We start from the raw sequence: 17,911 nt of genomic DNA, 5'->3' as shown, positions 1-17,911 counted from the left end.
GCGGACTGTGGTGCCCAGGGGGGCAGTGGGAGCTCTGCTGGGTCCATGCTGGGAGTGGGAACAATCTTGAACTCCTGTCAGGAGTGGGAGGGAGCTTTCCAGGGCCTCTGTCAGGAGTGGGAGCTCTCCTGGTATTGTATCAGAAGTAGGAACTCTCCTGTGTTCCTGTGAGCAGTGGGAGCTCTCCTGGGTCTGTGTCAGCACTGGGAGCTCTCCTGGGATCATATCAGGAGTAGGAACTTACCTGTGTTCCTATGAGGAGTGGGAGCTCTCCTGGCTTTTTCCAGGAGTAAGAGCTTTCCTGGCCTTCTGTCACAAGTGGGAGCTCTCCTGGGTTTTTACCGGGAGTGGGAGCTCTCCTGGGTGTGTGTCAGCACTGGGAGCTCTCCTGGGTCTGTGTCAGCACTGGGAGCTCTCCTGGGTCTGTGTCAGCACTGGGAGCTCTCCTGGGTCTGTGTCAGCACTGGGATCATACAAGGAGTGGGAGCTCTCCCGGGTCCGTGCAGGGAGTGTCCCCAGGCCGGGGCTGTCCTGGGCTGACCCTTCCCTGTTTCCCTCGGGAAGCATCGCGGGCAGCGTGGCCGAGAGCTACGACACCGAGAGCGGCTTCGAGGACGCCGAGAGCTCGGACGTGGCCAACTCCGTGGTGAGGTTCATCAACCGCTTCGTGGACAAGGTGTGCACCGAGAGCGGCGTCACCAACGAGCACCTCAAGGGGCTGCACGTCATGATCCCGGGTGAGGACACCGGGGTGGCCACGGGGATCCCGCAGGGAGCGGCGGGAGAGGGCAGGGTGAGATTTGGGGGGACGGAGTGGATTTGGGAAAGGCAGGGTGGGGTTTGGGTGGGATAGGGTGAGATTTGGGCAGGGTAGGGTGGATTTGGGCAGGGTGGGATTCAGGAAAGGGAGAGCAGGATTCTGTCAGGGACAGGGTGGGATTTGGGCAAGGCAGGTGGGATTCAGGCAGGGACAGGGTGGGATTCAAGCAGGGCAGGATGAGATTCTGTTGGGGACAGGGTGGGATTGTGTCAGGGACAGGATGGGATTTGGGCAGGGCGGGGACGCAGGATGGCAGGGCAGGGCAGGATGGGATTCAGGCAGGACAGGGTGAGATTTGGGCAGGGACACAGGGTGGGATTCGGGCAGGGGCAGGGTGGGATTCAGGCAGGACAGGTAGGATTCAGGCAGGACAGGGTGGGATTCGAGCAGGGGCAGCATGGGATTCTGTCAGGGGCAGCATGGAATTTGGGCAGGGCCGGTGGGATTCAAGCAGGGCTGGTGGGATTCAGGCAGGACAGGTGGGATTTTGTCAGGGACAGGGTGGGATTCAGGCAGGACAGGATGGGATTCTGTCAGGGACAGGGTGGGATTCTGTTAGGGACAGGGTGGGATTCAGGCAGGACAGGTGGGATTTGGGCAGGGCAGGACTCACCCCCTGTCCCACAGACATCGTGCAGATGCACATCGAGACCCTGGATGCCGTGCACAGGGAGAGCAAGAGGCTTCCTCCCATCCAGAAGGTAGGGATGCCCTGCTGGGCTGGGAGCTGAGCTGGGGGGGCTGTGAGACCCTTCCCACGGGCCTGAGCCCCCCGTTGTTCCCCCAGCCAAAGCTGCTGCGGCCCAACCTGCTGCTGGGGGAGGAGTGTGTGATGGAGGGGCTCCGCGTGTACCTGATGCCGGACGGGCGCGAGGAGGGGGCCGGGGGCAGCATCGGGGGGCCCCCCCTGCTCCCCGCAGAGGGAGCCGTGTTCCTCACCACCTACAGGATCATCTTCAAGGGAACCCCCACGGACCCCCTGGGTGAGGGGCTGCGGCCTCGGGAAAGGGGGGAGGGTTGAGGATCCCTGGGGATCAGAGGGATGGTTGGGGATGCTTAAGGAGGAGGGAGCTGGTCAGTGGATCCCTGGAGGTCAAGGGGTAGGTTGGTTAGTGATTCCTGGGGATCAGGGAGCTAGTCATTGATCCCTGGAGATCAGGGGGCTGGTTAGTGATCCCTGGGGATCAGGAGGCTGGTTAGTGATCTCTGGGGATCAGGAGGCTGGTTGGTTGGTGATTCATGGGGATCAGGGAGCTAGTCAGTGATCCCTGGAGATCAGGGGGCTGGTTAGTGTTCCCTGGAGATCAGGGGGCTGGTTAGTGATCCCTGGGGATCAGGGTCAGTGATTCCTGGGATCAGGAGGCTGATCCATAGGTATCAGGGGATGGGTTGATGATCCCTGGGGAGCAGGGGGTTGGTCAGTGATCCCTGGGGATCAGGGCTGGTGATCCTTGGGGAGCAGGGGGCTGGTCAGTGATCCCTGGGGATCAGGAGGCTGGTCAGTGATCCCTGGCGATCAGGAGGCTGGTCAGTGATCCCTGGCGATCAGGGCTGGTGATCCTTGGGGATCAGGAGGCTGGTCAGTGATCCCTGGGGATCAGGGTTGGTTGTTTCTGGCCGCTGTGCCCCATGGACCCATGTCTGTGGTGGGACAGACGCCGAGGGTGGCCTGGCCCTGCCCGGGGCCGGGGCAGGGATGGATCTGACCCGTTCCTGTCCTGTGTCCAGTGGGGGAGCAGGTGGTGATCCGGTCCTTCCCCATCGCGTCGCTGACCAAAGAGAAGAAGATCAGTATCCAGGCCCAGGCGGATCAGTTCATCCAGGAGGGATTGCAGCTGCGCTCCTGCACATTCCAGGTGGGAACCAGTGCTGGGAGAGAGCTCCTTGTGCTGTGCACAGGGACACGCAGGAGCAGGAGTGGAGACTCCAGGGGGAAAGGGAATGGGGCAGGGGAAAGGGAATGGGACAGAGGAAAGAGAATGGGGCAGAAGGGGAATGGGGCAGGGGAAAGGGAATGGGACAGAGGAAACGGAATGGGGCAGGGGAAAGGGAATGGGGCAGGAGAAGGGGAATGGGGCAGGGGAAAGGGAATGGGACAGAGGAAAGGGAATGAGGCAGGGGAAAGGGAATGGGGCAGGAGAAGGGGAATGGGGCAGGGCAAAGGGAATGGGGCAGGGGAAAGGGAATGGGACAGAGGAAAGGGAATGGGGCAGGGGAAAGGGAATGGGGCAGGAGAAGGGGAATGGGGCAGGAGAAAGGGAATGAGGCAGGGGAAAGGGAATGGGACAGAGGAAGGGGAATGGGGCAGGAGAAAGGCAATGGGGCAGGAGAAAGGGAATGAGGCAGGGGAAAGGGAATGGGACAGAGGAAGGGGAATGGGACAGGAGAAGGGGAATGGGGCAGGAGAAAGGGAATGAGGCAGGGGAAAGGGAATGGGACAGAGGAAGGGGAATGGGGCAGGAGAAAGGCAATGGGGCAGGAGAAAGGGAATGAGGCAGGGGAAAGGGAATGGGACAGAGGAAGGGGAATGGGACAGAGGAAAGGCAATGGGGCAGGAGAAAGGGAATGAGGCAGGGGAAAGGGAATGGGACAGAGGAAGGGGAATGGGACAGTGGAAAGGGAACAGGACAGCAGAAAAGGAGTGGGACAGAGGAAAGGGAATGGGGCAGGAGAAAGGGGAATGGAGCAGGGGAAAGGGAATGGGACAGAGGAAGGGGAATGGGACAGCGGAAAGGGAATGGGACAGGGGAAAGGGAATGGGACAGAGGAAAGGGAACAGGACAGCAGAAAGGGAATGGGAATGCAGGGAGAGGCAGGGCAGCCTCTCAGTCCAGCCTGTGCCCGTGGTGCTCCTGGGTGGATCCAAGCTCTGCCCTGATGCATGGCAAGGGCTGTCCCTGTCCTGACCCCGCTGTCACCCCCCACCCGTGCCCCCCAGCTGCTGAAGATCGCCTTTGACGAGGAGGTGGCCTCGGACAGCGCCGAGATCTTCCGGAAGCACCTGCACAAGCTGCGCTACCCCCAGCACGTGCGCGGCACCTTCGCCTTCACCGTGGGCCAGTCCCCCAAGCAGGCCATGCAGCCCAAGGCCAAGGAGAAGAACCCCTCACTCAGGTACCTGTGCCAGAAGCGGGGATCACACCTGGGTGTGCCTCATCCTCTGGGACTCCCCCTCCTGTCCCCGCTCCGGCAGAGCCGCCAGGCTGGGGACACTCGGGGAAGGGGACACGGCCTCCTTGCTCAGACCCATCCTGGTGCAGGGTTTGCATCGCTGGAGATCAGAGAATCCTTAGACTTGGGAAAGCCCTGTGAGACAATGACTGCAGCCATTCCCAGCACTGTCTGTGTCCCCAAGTGCCACATCCACACAGCTCTTAAATCCCTCCAGGGATGGGGACCCCACCCCTGTGCCAGGGCTGCACGGCCCTTTCCAGGAGGAATTTCCCTAAAATCCACCCAGCCCCTCCCCTGGCCCAGGCTGAGGCTGTTCCCTCTCCTCCTGTCCCTGTTCCCTGGAGCACAGCCTGACCCCCCTGGCTGTCCCCTCCTGGCAGGGAGCTGTGGAGCCCAAAGAGCTGCAGGTGTCCCCTGTCCTGCAGGGTCCCCAGCCTCACAGTCACACTGCGAAGGACAGGTCACACTGGGAAGTGGGAGCTTGTTGCAGTGGCATCCCCTGCCTGAGGAGGTGTCCCAGAGGATGGGTTTCAGTGGCCTGGGTGGCTCTGGGACACAGTGCTGCAGTGCTGGGTGACTTGGGGACATCGTCCTGCAGTACTGGGTGACTCAGGCACATTGTCCTGCAGTGCTGGGTGACTTGAGGACACATTATTCCTGCACTGGGTGAATCGAGGACACTGATTTTGCACAGGGTGTCTCAGAGATGCAGTGCTGGGTGACTTGGGGACATGGTCCTGCAGCACTGGGTGACTCAGGGACATTGTCCTGCAGCATTGGGTGACCCAGGGACACTGTCCTTCAGTGCTGAATGACTGGGTAGCATTGTCCTGCAGTGCAGGGTGACCTGGGGACATTGTCCTGCAGCACTGGCTGCAGCCCTGAGCCCAGGCTTGGCTGGCCATGGCCCTGCCATGGATTCCATGATCCCAGTAGATCCCCATGTCCCTGTGCTGGATCCCCGTCCCTTGCTGTGATTTGGAGCCTCCCCTGGGATGAGCCAGAGCTCTGCCTGTGGCAGCTCTGATCCAGAGGGTGGGGCACTGCCCTGTCCCACCTCCCCGGCTCCCCAAATCCCTTGGGAATGGCAGAAGCCGGGGCTCCTGCAGGGCCGAGGCGCTGGCAGGTGGCACATCTGGCTCTGGCTGCCTGGGTGACAGCGTTGTCCCTCTGTGCCCTTGCCCGTGTGCCCAGGACGCTGTCCAAGAACCTGGTGAAGAACGCCAAGAGGACGATCGGCCGGCAGTACGTGACCCGCAAGAAGTACACGCCGCCCGCCTGGGAGCAGCGGGGCAGCCAGCACTTCCCTGAGGACAACGAGGACGAGATCTCAGGTTGGGAGTGCCCTGGGGAGGCCAGGCAGCAGTGGCACCTGGAGAAGTCCCAGTGTCCCTGTGGTGGGAGCAGGGAGGCCAGGCAGCAGTGGCACCTGGAGAAATCCCAGTGTCCCTGCGGTGGGAGCAGGGAGGCCAGGCAGCAGTGGCACCTGGAGAAGTCCCAGTGTCCCTGCGGTGGGAGCAGGGAGGCCAGGCAGCAGTGGCACCTGGAGAAATCCCTGTGTCCCTGCAGTGGGATCAGGGAGGCCAGGCAGCAGTGGCACCTGGAGAAATCCCAGTGTCCCTGTGGTGGGAGCAGGGAGGCCAGGCAGCAGTGGCACCTGGAGAAGTCCCAGTGTCCCTGTGGTGGGAGCAGGGAGGCCAGGCAGCAGTGGCACCTGGAGAAGTCCCAGTGTCCCTGCAGTGGGATCAGGGTGGGAGCATCTCCTGGTTCCCAGTGCTGCCTTTGGCTGCTGGTGGTGGCCAGGCAGAGAGCCCAGCACGGAGGGAGGTCTTGGGTTGTCTGGAGAATCTCCCAGGGCTCTGGTGGTGGTGAGGGGTGGCGGCAGCGGGGTGGGACATGGCTCCAAGCCATCCTCCTGCTGCTCTGGGACACCGCGTGTGTGCGCCGAGGTGCGCCAGCCCCGCCGTGTCCCCGCAGTGTCCGAGGAGCTGGACAGGAGCACCCTGACGCCCAGCAGCACCATGAGGCCGTCGGAGAAGATGACCATGACGCACGTGGTGGAGCGCGCCTGCTGCCGGGACTACCAGCGCCTGGGGCTGGGCACGCTGAGCAGCAGCCTGACCCGCTCCAAGAACGAGCCCTTCCGCATCTCCACCGTCAACCGCATGTACGCCATCTGCCGCAGGTGAGCCGGCCGGGGCAGGGTCCCTGAGGATCCCTGCGGGTCCCTGCAGGTCCCTGCGGGTCCCTGAGGATCCCTGCTGATCCCACTGAATCCTTGTGGGTCCCTGCTGATCCCAGTGAATCCCTGCGGGTCCCTGAGGATCCCTGCTGATCCCAGTGAATCCTTGCGGGTCCCTGCGGATCCCAGCGGATCCCTGCTGATCCCAGCGGGTCCCTGAGGATCCCTGCTGATCCCAGTGAATCCTTGTGGGTCCCTGCGGGTCCCTGCTGATCCCACTGAATCCTTGTGGGTCCCTGCTGATCCCAGTGAATCCCTGCGGGTCCCTGAGGATCCCTGCTGATCCCAGTGAATCCTTGCGGGTCCCTGCCGATCCCAGCGGGTCCCTGCAGGTCCCTGCTGATCCCAGTGAATCCTTGCGGGTCCCTGCCGATCCCAGCGGGTCCTTGCGGGTCCCTGCGGATCCCAGCGTGTCCCTGCGGATCCCTGCAGGTCCCTGAGGATCCCTGCTGATCCCAGTGAATCCTTGTGGGTCCCTGCGGGTCCCTGCTGATCCCATTGAATCCTTGTGGGTCCCTGCTGATCCCTACTGATCCCATTGAATCCTTGTGGGTCCCTGCTGATCCCAGTGAATCCTTGTGGGTCCCTGCCGATCCCAGCAGGTCCCTGTGGATCCCAGCGGGTCCCTGCTGATCCCATTGAATCCTTGCGGGTCCCTGCGGATCCCAGTGAATCCCATTGAATCCTTGCGGGTCCCTGCGGGTCCCTGCTGATCCCATTGAATCCTTGCGGGTCCCTGCGGGTCCCTGCTGATCCCATTGAATCCTTGCGGGTCCCTGCGGGTCCCTGCTGATCCCATTGAATCCTTGCGGGTCCCTGCGGGTCCCTGCTGATCCCATTGAATCCTTGCGGGTCCCTGCCGATCCCAGTGGGTCCCTGCGGATCCCTGCTGATCCCTACTGATCCCAGTGAATCCTTGTGGGTCCCTGCGGATCCCTGCTGATCCCTGCTGATCCCAGTGAATCCCTGCAGATCCCTGCTGATCCCAGCGGGTCCCTGCGGACCCCAGCGGGTCCCTGCTGATTCCTGCGGATCCCTACTGATCCCATTGAATCCTTGCGGGTCCCTGCTGATCCCAGTGGGTCCCTGCGGATCCCTACTGACCCATTGAATCCTTGCGGGTCCCTGCTGATCCCAGTGAATCCCTGCGGATCCCTGCGAATCCCTGCCGATCCGAGAGGATCCCTGCCGATCCTGGTATCACCGGGATCAATAAAACCCTCCACTGGTGCCAGCATGGCTTTGTCCTTGGCCAACCCAATCCCAGCCTGCAGCACCCCACAACTTTCCCACTTACTGATGCATTTTTAGCCAATGTTCATTGGTTCTAAGTTGCCCAGTCCTCTTCATTAATCACTGTTCTGCCCTCTGTTGATTATTGATTCTCACTTCTCATGATTACTCTGAATTTTCCAGTGTTTTTATCATGTTTTTCCCACATGGGGAATTTCCAGCACCGAGGCTGAAACGTCTTTGTTAGTGTTTCCTTTATCCTCATTTACTCCAGTGTGTCCTTGGAGGCCATGAGTCCTGGTAACTCCATCATGTCCTTGGATGACCATGAGTCCTGGTCACTCCATTGTGTCCTTGGAGGCCATGAGTCCTGGTCACTCTAACGTGTCCTTGGATGACCATGAGCCCTGGTCACTCCATTGTGTCCTTGGAGGCCATGAGTCCTGGTCACTCCATTGTGTCCTTGGAGGCCATGAGTCCTGGTCACTCCCTGGTGTCCTTGGATGACCATGAGCCCTGGTCACTCCATTGTGTCCTTGGATGACCATGAGTCCTGGTCACTCCTTCATGTCCTTGGATGACCATGAGTCCTGGTCACTCCCTGGTGTCCTTGGATGGCCATGAGTCCTGGTCACTCCCTGGTGTCCTTGGAGAGCCATGAATTCCGGCTCCCAGGTGTCCAGCCTTTAACTCCCTCGGGCTTTGTTCACTGCTGCTTGTCAGGGCTGGTTTTACCCAACTTGGAGTTGTGATTTAATGATCCGAGGAGCAGTCAGGCGTGTGGAGCAGGGTGATCAGTGCTGGCTCCAAGTGTCGCCGCTCAGGATTGGTGAAAGCACCGACAAAGCCTCAGGAGAGCTGTGCCATGCCGGGCTTTGTGTCCGCAGCTACCCCGGGCTGCTGATCGTGCCGCAGAGCATCCAGGACAACACCATCCAGCGCATCTCGCGCTGCTACCGCCAGAGCCGCTTCCCCGTGGTGTGCTGGAGGAACTCGCGCACCAAGGCCGTGCTCCTGCGCTCCGGGGGCCTCCACGGCAAGGGCGTCGTCGGCCTCTTCAAGTCCCAGAACGCCCCGACCCCAGGTGACCATCCCAGCCTGGCTGGAACGCGGAGCTGGGGCCGTGGGATCGCCCCTGGCGCGGGGCGGTGACACTCAGGGGTCCCCTGGCTCAGGGTGGTGACACTCAGGGGTCCCCTGGCTCAGGGCGGTGACACTCAGGGGTCCCCTGGCTCAGGGTGGTGACACTCAGGGGTCCCCTGGCTCAGGGTGGTGATGCTCTGGGGTCCCCTGGCTCAGGGTGGTGACACTCAGGGGTCCCCTGGCTCTGGGGTGGTGATGCTCTGGGGTCCCCTGGCTCAGGGTGGTGATGCTCTGGGGTCTCTGGCACTGGGGTGACATTGACCTGTCCCCTGGCTCTGGGGTGGTGACACTCAGGGGTCTTCCTGGCTTGAGGCAGTGATATTACTTGGGGGTCTCCAGGATCCAGGCGGTGACACTTCGGGGTCTCCAGTTCTGTGTGGTGTGTTTGGGAGTCCCCTGGCTCTGGGAGGTGGCACTAAGGGGACTCCCCAGCTCTGGGAGGTGACACTCAGGTGTCACTCCCTGGCTTGGTGCAGTGACACCTGGGGGTCTCCCCAGCTCCAGGCGGTGGCACTCGGGGGTCTCTCAGCTGTGGGTGGTTACCTCAGAGGTCTCCTGGTTCTGGGTAGTGACAACCTGAGGGTGTCCAGGTGACACTCCGGGGTGTCCCCTGCAGGCCCCTCGCAGGCGGACTCCACGAGCCTGGAGCAGGAGAAGTACCTGCAGGCTGTCATCAATTCCATGCCCCACTACTCGGACGCCGGCGGGCGCAACACCCTCAGCGGCTTCACCTCGGCTCACATGAGCAGTGCAGGTGAGGGGGCACAGGGGCGGGGCACAGGTGGGCTCCTGCCAGCCCTGGCTCCTGCTCTGCATCCCGAGGGAGCTGCTCTCCGGGCTCCCATCCCAGGAGACAGCACAGCCTCTCCAGAGCTCCCAGCTCCAGCTGGGTCTCCCTGGCTGCGGGTGGGGATGGGCTTTGGGACATCTGGTGTCCCTGGAGCTGGGAGTGCTGGGAGCCAAAGCCTGTGCTGGGATCTGGGCACTTTCTGGGGGGACAGACCCTTCCCACCAGGATCTCAGCACGGCGTGTCCCCCATGCGTGGTGCCGGGGTCAGTGTGGGGACCCCTGGTAAGTCTGTGTCCAGCTGTCCCTTCCCAGACAGACCGTCCCAACTGTCCTGTCCCAACTGTCCCTTCCCAGCTGGCCCTCCCTGCAGGGCAGAGCTCCATCCCACCCATCCATGCTGTCCCAGTGCCATCTGTCCTGTCCGGTGCCATCCATCCTGTCCCAGTGCCATCCGTGCTGTCCCATCATCCCACCCATCATCACTGTGGGCACATCAGGGGCTGGGGGCTCTGGGGAGCCACGGGGGGCTCCCTGATCCTGAAGGCAGAGAACTTCCCAACAGCCCCTCCGAGGCCTTTCCCCGGTGTGAGGGGACGTGTCCGGAGCGCAGCCAGAGCAGGGGCCTCAGCCTGGCTCTGAGGGTGGCACAGGTGACCTGGCAGGGCTGGCACAGGGTGACCCCACCACGGGCTGGGGGCCGAGCCCCCTCCTCCAGGGCTGCCCAGGCACTGGTTTTCCATGGCTCCAGCTGGACGGTGCTTCCCGCGCTGGCTCCGCGTCCCCGGGGTTCCGCTTGCTGCCGCTTCCTCCCGGCCCCTGCCCTGGCTCCGGGAGGCCTCGGGAGCCCGGGAGGCCTCGGGAGCTGACCTTCTCTTGGTGCTGCAGATTTCTCCGACAAGAGGCAGCAGCCTAAGCTGGGATCGCTCATGAAGCAGGTGATGGGAGGGAAGGACGAAGGGCCTGGGACTTTGAGCCGCGGAGGTGAGGACGGGGCGGGGGCGCTGCCTGGGGGCCTCGCCGAGACCCCCAGCCCCGGGCAGCTCTCGTAGAGTAGATGCTTCTCTGGGGGGAGCAGGCGATCCCCTGGGGGGAGCAGGTGATTCCTTGGGAAGAGCAGGTGCTCCCATGGGAAGAGCAGGTGATTCCTTGGGAAGAGCAGGTGACCCTGCTGGGAAGAACAGGTAACCCTGCTGGGAAGAGCAGGTGATCCCTGGGAAGAGCAGCTGATCTCTGGGAAGAGCAGATGATCCCTGGGGAGAGCAGGTGATCCCCCTGGGAAGAGCAGATGATTCCTGGGGAGAGCAGGTGACCCCTTGGGAAGAGCAGGTGATCCCCTGGGAAGAGCAGATGACCCCCTGGGAAGAGCAGGTGATCCTGCTGGGAAGAGCAGAGCAGGTGACCCCTGGGAAGAGCAGGTGACCCCTTGGGAAGAGCAGGTGATCCCTGGGGAGAGCAGATGATCCCTGGGGAAAGCAGGTGACCCTGCTGGGAAGAGCAGGTGCTCCCTGGGAAGAGCAGGTGACCCCTGGGGAGAGCAGGTGACCCCTGGGAAGAGCAGGTTCTCCCCTGGGAAGAGCAGGTTCTCCCCTGAGCTGGAGCTGCAGCCGCAGCCTCAGGGAGGGAGGGAGGGCTCGGCCACAGCCCCGGTGCCATCGCCTCCATCCCATTCCCTGCCGTGGCTCCGTGTCCCTTGCTGAGGTCACTTTCGTCCTGTGCCCCCAGGGCTGGGTCACAGAGCCAGGGTCATCACCCTGTCCTCCCCCAAGTGCGCGTCGCCGAAGGGCCGCGAGACGCCCCGAGGTACGGAGCGCCCGAGCCGGCCGGGTGTGACTGAGCACTGACCCCCACTCACTCACTCACTCACTCCCTCCCTCCCTGCCCCTCACCACTAATGCCCAGTAACCCCAGTAACCCCCCGAGCCCCCCGCTGCTCCAGGTGTGCCACGGGCACGGTAAGTACCGGGCAGCCTCGCCAGGTTTGCTTTGGGCTCCTCGGCCTCTGCGGTGCCGGGTGGCGGTGCCGGGGCAGGGCAGAGCTGGTGGCAGGGCTGTGGCACAGCGGGCAGGGCTGTGGCGCAGGTGGCAGGTCCTGGTGACGCTGGAGTGGGGTGTGACAGTGCCAGTGACGAGACACGGAGCCAACGGGGTCGGAATCCAGCAGGCAGGAATTCCTGCATCACCCAGAGGGAGAAGGAGCCAAAGCAAACCCGGTGCCCAGCACCTCCCTGGCATGTGCCCCCCGGGCCGGGCTGCGGGGACAGCTCGGCCCCCCGGCTGGGGACGTGGGGCCAGCGCAGCCCCCGAGCCCCGGCCCCGCCCTGATCCGGCCCCGATCCCGCAGGGAAGTGGGGCAGCATCCGGGCCAGCGGCCGCATGAGCAGCTACGCCCTGAACGTGGAGATCGGGTCCCGCCTGGCGGGGAAGGACCTGCTGGGGGCGCAGCACAACGGGACCCCCGCCGAGCCCTCCTTCCTGCGGCAGCACCGCGCCTCGCTCTACATCATCGGGGACAAGTCCCAGCTGAAGGTGACACCACACGGCCAGCACCGCCACCTCTGGGGAGGGACGGGGCTGGGAAGGGAATGGAGCCCCAGGAGGGCTGAGGGAGCTGGGAAGGGGCTGAGCCTGGAGCAAAGGAGGCTCAGGGGGGCCCTTGTGGCTCTGCACAAGTCCCTGCCAGGAGGGGACAGCCGGGGGGGTCGGGCTGTGCTCCAGGGAACAGGGACAGGAGGAGAGGGAGCGGCCTCAGGCTGGGCCAGGGGAGCTCAGGGTGGAATCAGCAGGAATTTCCCCATGGAAAGGGGCTCAGGCCTTGGCAGGGGCTGCCCAGGGAGCTTTGCAGTGCCCATCCCTGGAGGGATTTCAAAGCTGTGTGGATGTGGCACTTGGGGACAGGGCTAGTGGTGGCCTCGGCAGTGCTGGGGAATGGTTGGACTCCACGGTCTCCAAGGGCTTTTCCAGTCCAAGGAATTCCCTGCTCCCGAGGGTGGCAGTGGCTCAGGGCAGCCCAGGCCATGCTGTCGCTCCGCAGGGCGTGAAGCCGGACCCGCTGCAGCACTGGGAGGTGGTGCCCATCGAGGTGTTCGACGTGCGCCAGGTCAAGGCCAGCTTCAAGAAGCTGATGAAGGCCTGCGTGCCCGGCTGCCCCTCCAGCGACCCCAGCGTGGCCTACCTGCGCTCCCTGGAGGAGTCGGAGTGGCTGTCCCAGGTCAGTCACCCTCAGCCAGGGCCTGGCCCTCCCCTCCCCTCCCCTGGGGGCTCTGAGCGAGGATGGGCTCCGGTGCCCTGTGCAGGGCAGCACTGGGACACCCTGGGGACGCGCAGGGGGGTGTGAGGGGCAGGGCTGGGACAACGCAGGGCTCAGCTCATGGTGCTGCACGGAGCTGCCAGCCAGGAATGCCGGGCAGGACCTGCGGGGTGCTCCAGAGGGGCTGGGACAGGGCAGTGCCAGGATGAGCCAGGGGCGGCGGGCCAGGGGGACTGGTCCAGTGTGGAGCTGTGGGAAGGGTCCCACTCTGGAGGGAGTGAGGGTCCCCTGTCCCTTCTGCTGCTGCTGTGTCCGAGCACAGGGTGATGGCCCCCGTGACCCCCGAGCGTGGCCTCGCTCCGGAGAAGGGGACACTGTCCCCTCACCCAGCCCAGGAACTCCCTGTGCCCTCCTCACTCCTGGCCTTGCCCTGGCAGATCCACAAGATCCTGCAGATCTCGGTGCTGGTGGTGGAGCTGCTGGACACGGGCTCGTCCGTGCTGGTCAGTCTGGAGGACGGCTGGGACATCACCACCCAGGTGAGAGCCCGGCGCTGGCCGGGGTGGCCCCGTGGCCGTCCCCCCACAGCCCCTTGAGCCCCCTGTCCCCGCAGGTGGTGTCCCTGGTGCAGCTCCTGTCCGACCCCTACTACCGGACGCTGGAGGGCTTCCGGCTGCTGGTGGAGAAGGAGTGGCTGTCCTTCGGCCACCGCTTCAGCCACCGCGGCGCCCAGACCCTGGCGGGGCAGAGCAGCGGCTTCGCCCCCATCTTCCTCCAGTTCCTGGACTGCGTGCACCAGGTGAGCCCTGGAACCTGGGCCAGGGTCCCCCCCAGGGACCAGGGGGGACCCCTGAGTGCCCCCCAAGCGCCCCCAGGTCCACGAGTGTCCGGTGGGAGCCCCAGCTCCCAGGGGGACTCCTCGGTGCCTGCTGGAACCCCCAAGTGTCCAGCGGGACCCCTGAGCACCCGGTGGGAGCCCCAGTGCCCAGTGGAGCCCCCGAGCCTGCAGCAGGACCCCTGAGCCCTGGGAGTGCCCCTGGGGCAGGCTGGAGGGCCCAGCCCGTGTGCCTGGATCCCAGCCATGCCGGGGCCCTCCTGCAGATCCACCTGCAGTTCCCCATGGAGTTCGAGTTCAGCCAGTACTACCTGAAGTTCCTCAGCTACCACTACATTTCCAACCGCTTCCGGACATTCCTGCTGGACTCGGACTACGAGCGCATCGAGCTGGGTGAGCGCGGCGTGCGGGGCCAGGGGTGGCACCTGCCCCTGCCCCTGTCACACCCGGTGTCCCCTGTGTCCCCCCAGGGCTCCTGTACGAGGAGAAGGGCGAGCGGAAGGGCCAGCAGGTCTCCAAATCCATCTGGGATTACATCGACCGCCTCAACAAGAAAGCTCCCATCTTCTTCAACTACCTGTACGCACCTGAGGACGGAGAGGTGAGAGCTGGGGGCACCTGGAGGGCTGGCATCCTCCCTGCAGGAGCAGCTGGAGCTGGGATTTGTCCACTGGGAAGGGACCCCAGAGCCCCTGCAGTGCCACCCTGCCATGGCAGGGACACTGCCACTGTGCCAGGCTGCTCCAGCCCCAGTGTCCAGCCTGGCACTGGGCACTGCCAGGGATGCAGGGGCAGCCCCAGCTGCTCTGGCAATTCCAGCCCAGCCAGGAATTCCTCATGGCCAAGATCCCATCCATGGCTGCCCTCTGGCACTGGGAGCCATTCCCTGTGTCCTGTCCATCCCTTGTCCCCAGTCCCTCTGCAGCTCTCCTGGAGCCCCTTCAGTCCCTGCCAGGGCTCTGAGCTCTCCCTGGAGCCTTTCCCTCTCCAGGTTGGACACTCCCAGTGCTCCATGTGGACACGCTGTCCCCAGGAATGTCCAGCCTGGCCCCGCTGCCCTTCCTGAGCTGCCCCCGCCTCTCCCGCAGGTGCTGAGGCCGTACAGCAACATCTCCAACCTGAAGGTGTGGGACTATTACACGGAGGAGACGCTGTCCGAGGGCCCCCCGTACGACTGGGAGCTGGCGCAGGGGCAGCCGGAGCTGGCGGAGGAGCCGGATCGCCAGGACACGGCGGCCCCGCAGAGCAAGCGCCGCATCATCTGGCCCTGCTACGACAACCGCAGCCGCGTGGAGCCCGACGCCATCTCCAAACTGCTCGAGGTGGGCCGGGGATGGCACCCCGCGGAGCCCCGGCACAGGGACAGCGGCCCCAGGGGGTTTGTCCCCTCCGGGGCTGATGCTGGAATCCCCCCCACAGGAGTTGCACAACCTGGAGATGGAGCTGGGGCAGGTCCCGGAGCGCTGGAAGGACACGTGGGACAAGGTGAAGGCGTCCCAGCGCACGGAGGGGCGGCAGGAGGGCAACAGGGTAGGTGACAGGGCTGTGACAGGGTGTGACAGGGTGTGGGCGTAGCTGTGGCAAGGGTGTGACAGAGGTGTGACAGGGTGTGGCAGGCTGCTGCTGCTGCTGGTTCTGGCGGTGGTTGTGGTGCTGGTTCTGCTGCTGGTGCCCAGCCCCAGCCCCCCTCATGCTGTCCCTGTCCCGCAGACCCCCAGCTCCCTGCTGATGTCATCGGGGCTGTCCCACCACCGGCGCTCGCTGGGCGTGTACCTGCAGGAGAGCGGGGTGGGCTCCACGCTCAACCTCAGCCTGGACAGCGACACCAGCAGCACCTCCACCCCCTCCAGCGGGAAGCCGGGCGGCCGCCGCAGCACCTCCACCCTCTACAGCCAGTTCCAGATGTCCGAGAGCGAGAACAGGCAGGCGGGGCTGGGAATGGGCTGGGAATGGCGGCAGCGGGAGGGGGATCCCTCCCAGGGTTGGGGGGCGGGATGTGGGTCCCGGGGGGTTTCCATCCCTGACCCTGCTGTTCCGGCCCCTTCCTGCCCCACAGATCCTACGAGGGGTCTCTGTACAAGAAAGGCGCCTTCATGAAACCCTGGAAGTCTCGGTGGTTTGTGCTGGATAAAACCAAACATCAGGTACCGGGTGGGCCCCGGGGTCTGTCCTGTCCCTCTGTCCCATCCCATCCCATCCTATCCTATCCCAACCCATCCCAACCCATCCCTGCCCTGCCCTGAGCACGGCTCTCCCGCAGCTGCGGTACTACGACAGCCGGATGGACACGGAGTGCAAGGGCGTCATCGACCTGGCCGAGGTGGAGTCCATCACCCCGGGGACCCCCACCATGGGGGCCCCCAAGACGGTGGACGAGAAAGCTTTCTTCGACGTGAGTGTCCCCAGGGGCTGGCGCTGGGCAGCTCGGGTCGCCGCGGCCCCGGGTGCAGCCCTCAGCCCCTCCTCTCTCTGCCCGCAGCTGAAGACGACGAAACGAGTTTACAATTTCTGCGCCCAGGACGTGCAGCTGGCCCAGCAGTGGATCGACCGCATCCAGAGCTGCCTGTCGGACGCGTGAGCCCGGCTCAGCGGAGCCGCAATTCCAGGCACGGCTCCCGCAGCGGGAGCAGAGGCAGCGCCAGGCTCGAGGCCGAGCCCGGGACTGAGGGAGAGGAGGAGCGGCCCTTCCTCCCACCCGCTGGGCAGGACGGGCGTGTCCGGGGTGGGGTGCCACAGGGAGGGATTCCTCGCGTTGAAGCGGGCGGGGGCCCGTCCCGCCCCCGGCCCCGTCTGAGCCGTGTCGTGACCCCGTGTCCTCCGTGTGCCCCAGCCCCGCGCCGTCTCCCTGGGCAGGGCTCCTGCGCCCCGCACCCCCACCCCACACTGCTGGGGGAGGCAGAGCTGCCCCCTTGTCCTGCCCCTCGTCCTGCCCCCCTGCATGTCTGCCAGAGCCCCCCGGAACCTGCCCTGCCCCTCCCGGCCTGGGAGCGAGTCCTGGGCTCCGCTCCCGTCCCGCTGGAGCCGGGACCTGCAGCTCAGGGGATGGCAGAGGGGACAGAGCCCTGCAGCTCAGGGGATGGCAGAGGGGACAGAGCCCTGCAGCTCAGGGGATGGCAGAGGGGACAGCGCCGAGCACCGGGACCATCCCGTGTCCCACCCTGGAGCCGCTCCCAGCTGTGCACAGGAACGGGAATGCTGGGATTGTTGGGATGCTGCAGGTGCTGGCTCCGTGTCCCTGGGGGGAACGTGGCCATGGCCACTCTGCTCCCGGCGGGCAGGAGGCTCCTCGGGCTGTGGCCAGGGGGTCCCTGTCCTGGAGGGGACAGTCTCTACCTCCAGGCTGGCTGTCCCGGGGGGGCACATTCCCTGCGGGAGGTGCCAAATGCTGCAGCCTCCTGGGTGCCCCTCTGTCCCCTCCGGGAGATGGGGACCAGACCAGCCCCGGGATGAGGGTCCCCTGTGGCTGAAACCACACGGGGCTGGGGCAGGCCTGGGACAGCGGCCCTGCAAGTGCCACCTGGTCTCTGCAGGGTCTCCTTTGCACAGGTCACACCCCACCTCCACCCCCTCAGGGCTCTCCTCCCTCCAACCCCCCCACCCCCGGGTGCCCCCTTTGTGCTCTGCCTGTGCCCAGCCCTGGGGGGCAGCTCCTGTCCCTGTCCCTGTCCCAGCCCCGCTGTCCCCTCGCTGCTGCTGCCCCTCAGTGCCGGGGGTGGCTCTCGGTACCGAACCGGCTCCTGCAGCCCCCCCGCCCCCGCACTGGTGTGAACTGGGGGTTCTGCGTGGGGGACCCCAGAGGGCACCGTGGGGTCACTGCGGCCCCACTGCCGCCCGGGACCCCCCAGCACCCCCAGGACTGACCCCCCCAGCTCCGCCAGCCCCTCCACCCGTCTTGTTTTTAAAGTCCAGCGTTTTATTTCAGTGCAGAGCTCTTTGTACAGTCGCCCCGTTCCTCTGTACCATCCTGGCTGTGCAGGTGTAACACGGAGGTTTTGTAACTTACCTGAGCAGTTGTAGATTATTGAAGTTTCTGTACATTGTGTCAAACATGCAGAGTCCTTGTATTGTATTTGTGCCTAGAGGAAAGGTTATTCTATAAAGAGAAACTAACGGAATTTAATAAAAAAATTAATATGAGAGATGTTCCTTTTGCCTTGCTGAGCACCGGGAACCAGGGCAGAGCCTCGGGCCAGCCCAGGACAGGCTCAGCTCGTGTCACAGGGCAGAGCTCCTGGGGATCCTGGCGCAGGAACCCTTGTACCGTGCTGGATCTGCTCTGTCCCACCCCTGCTGCTCAGGCTGCCACCCTTCCAACCCGACAGGAGCAGAGGGAACGGCCTCAGCCTGGGCCAGGGGAGCTCAGGGTGGAATCAGCAGGAATTTCCCCATGGAAAGGGGCTCAGGCCTTGGCAGGGGCTGCCCAGGGA

At 64.4% G+C, this 17,911-nt stretch overlaps 2 protein-coding genes across 2 annotated transcripts in view; both read left to right on the top strand.

The window, feature by feature from the left end:
- The window catches only part of SBF1 (SET binding factor 1), a 71,148-nt gene extending 53,527 nt beyond the window's left edge, over positions 1-17,621 (top strand). Inside the window, exons 20-42 of the mRNA XM_041405569.1 lie at positions 565-737; positions 1,448-1,521; positions 1,608-1,803; positions 2,549-2,676; positions 3,759-3,934; positions 5,189-5,328; positions 5,972-6,179; positions 8,357-8,553; positions 9,229-9,366; positions 10,288-10,383; positions 11,125-11,202; positions 11,744-11,928; positions 12,434-12,610; positions 13,087-13,188; positions 13,263-13,448; positions 13,751-13,877; positions 13,955-14,085; positions 14,573-14,806; positions 14,904-15,014; positions 15,195-15,406; positions 15,541-15,628; positions 15,745-15,876; positions 15,964-17,621. Of these exons, the coding sequence (XP_041261503.1) occupies positions 565-737; positions 1,448-1,521; positions 1,608-1,803; positions 2,549-2,676; positions 3,759-3,934; positions 5,189-5,328; positions 5,972-6,179; positions 8,357-8,553; positions 9,229-9,366; positions 10,288-10,383; positions 11,125-11,202; positions 11,744-11,928; positions 12,434-12,610; positions 13,087-13,188; positions 13,263-13,448; positions 13,751-13,877; positions 13,955-14,085; positions 14,573-14,806; positions 14,904-15,014; positions 15,195-15,406; positions 15,541-15,628; positions 15,745-15,876; positions 15,964-16,062 (3,388 nt within the window). The 3' untranslated portion in view covers positions 16,063-17,621. The remainder of the gene's footprint in view (positions 1-564; positions 738-1,447; positions 1,522-1,607; positions 1,804-2,548; positions 2,677-3,758; positions 3,935-5,188; positions 5,329-5,971; positions 6,180-8,356; positions 8,554-9,228; positions 9,367-10,287; positions 10,384-11,124; positions 11,203-11,743; positions 11,929-12,433; positions 12,611-13,086; positions 13,189-13,262; positions 13,449-13,750; positions 13,878-13,954; positions 14,086-14,572; positions 14,807-14,903; positions 15,015-15,194; positions 15,407-15,540; positions 15,629-15,744; positions 15,877-15,963) is intronic.
- On the top strand, positions 16,444-17,621 carry LOC121336433 (formin-like protein 5). Its single transcript, XM_041405568.1, has 2 exons — positions 16,444-16,546; positions 16,581-17,621. Exons 1-2 carry the CDS (start codon positions 16,527-16,529, stop codon positions 17,464-17,466), a joined length of 906 nt encoding a protein of 301 aa, XP_041261502.1. The 5' UTR covers positions 16,444-16,526; the 3' UTR covers positions 17,467-17,621.
- Positions 17,622-17,911: the final 290 nt, after the last annotated feature.

This window comes from Onychostruthus taczanowskii, unplaced genomic scaffold, assembly GCF_017590055.1.
Source record: "Onychostruthus taczanowskii isolate IOZ18803 unplaced genomic scaffold, ASM1759005v1 scaffold235, whole genome shotgun sequence".
NCBI lineage: Eukaryota > Metazoa > Chordata > Aves > Passeriformes > Passeridae > Onychostruthus > Onychostruthus taczanowskii.
The sequence above is the reverse complement of the archived record's forward strand: the minus strand, read 5'-3'. Positions and strand labels throughout refer to the sequence as shown.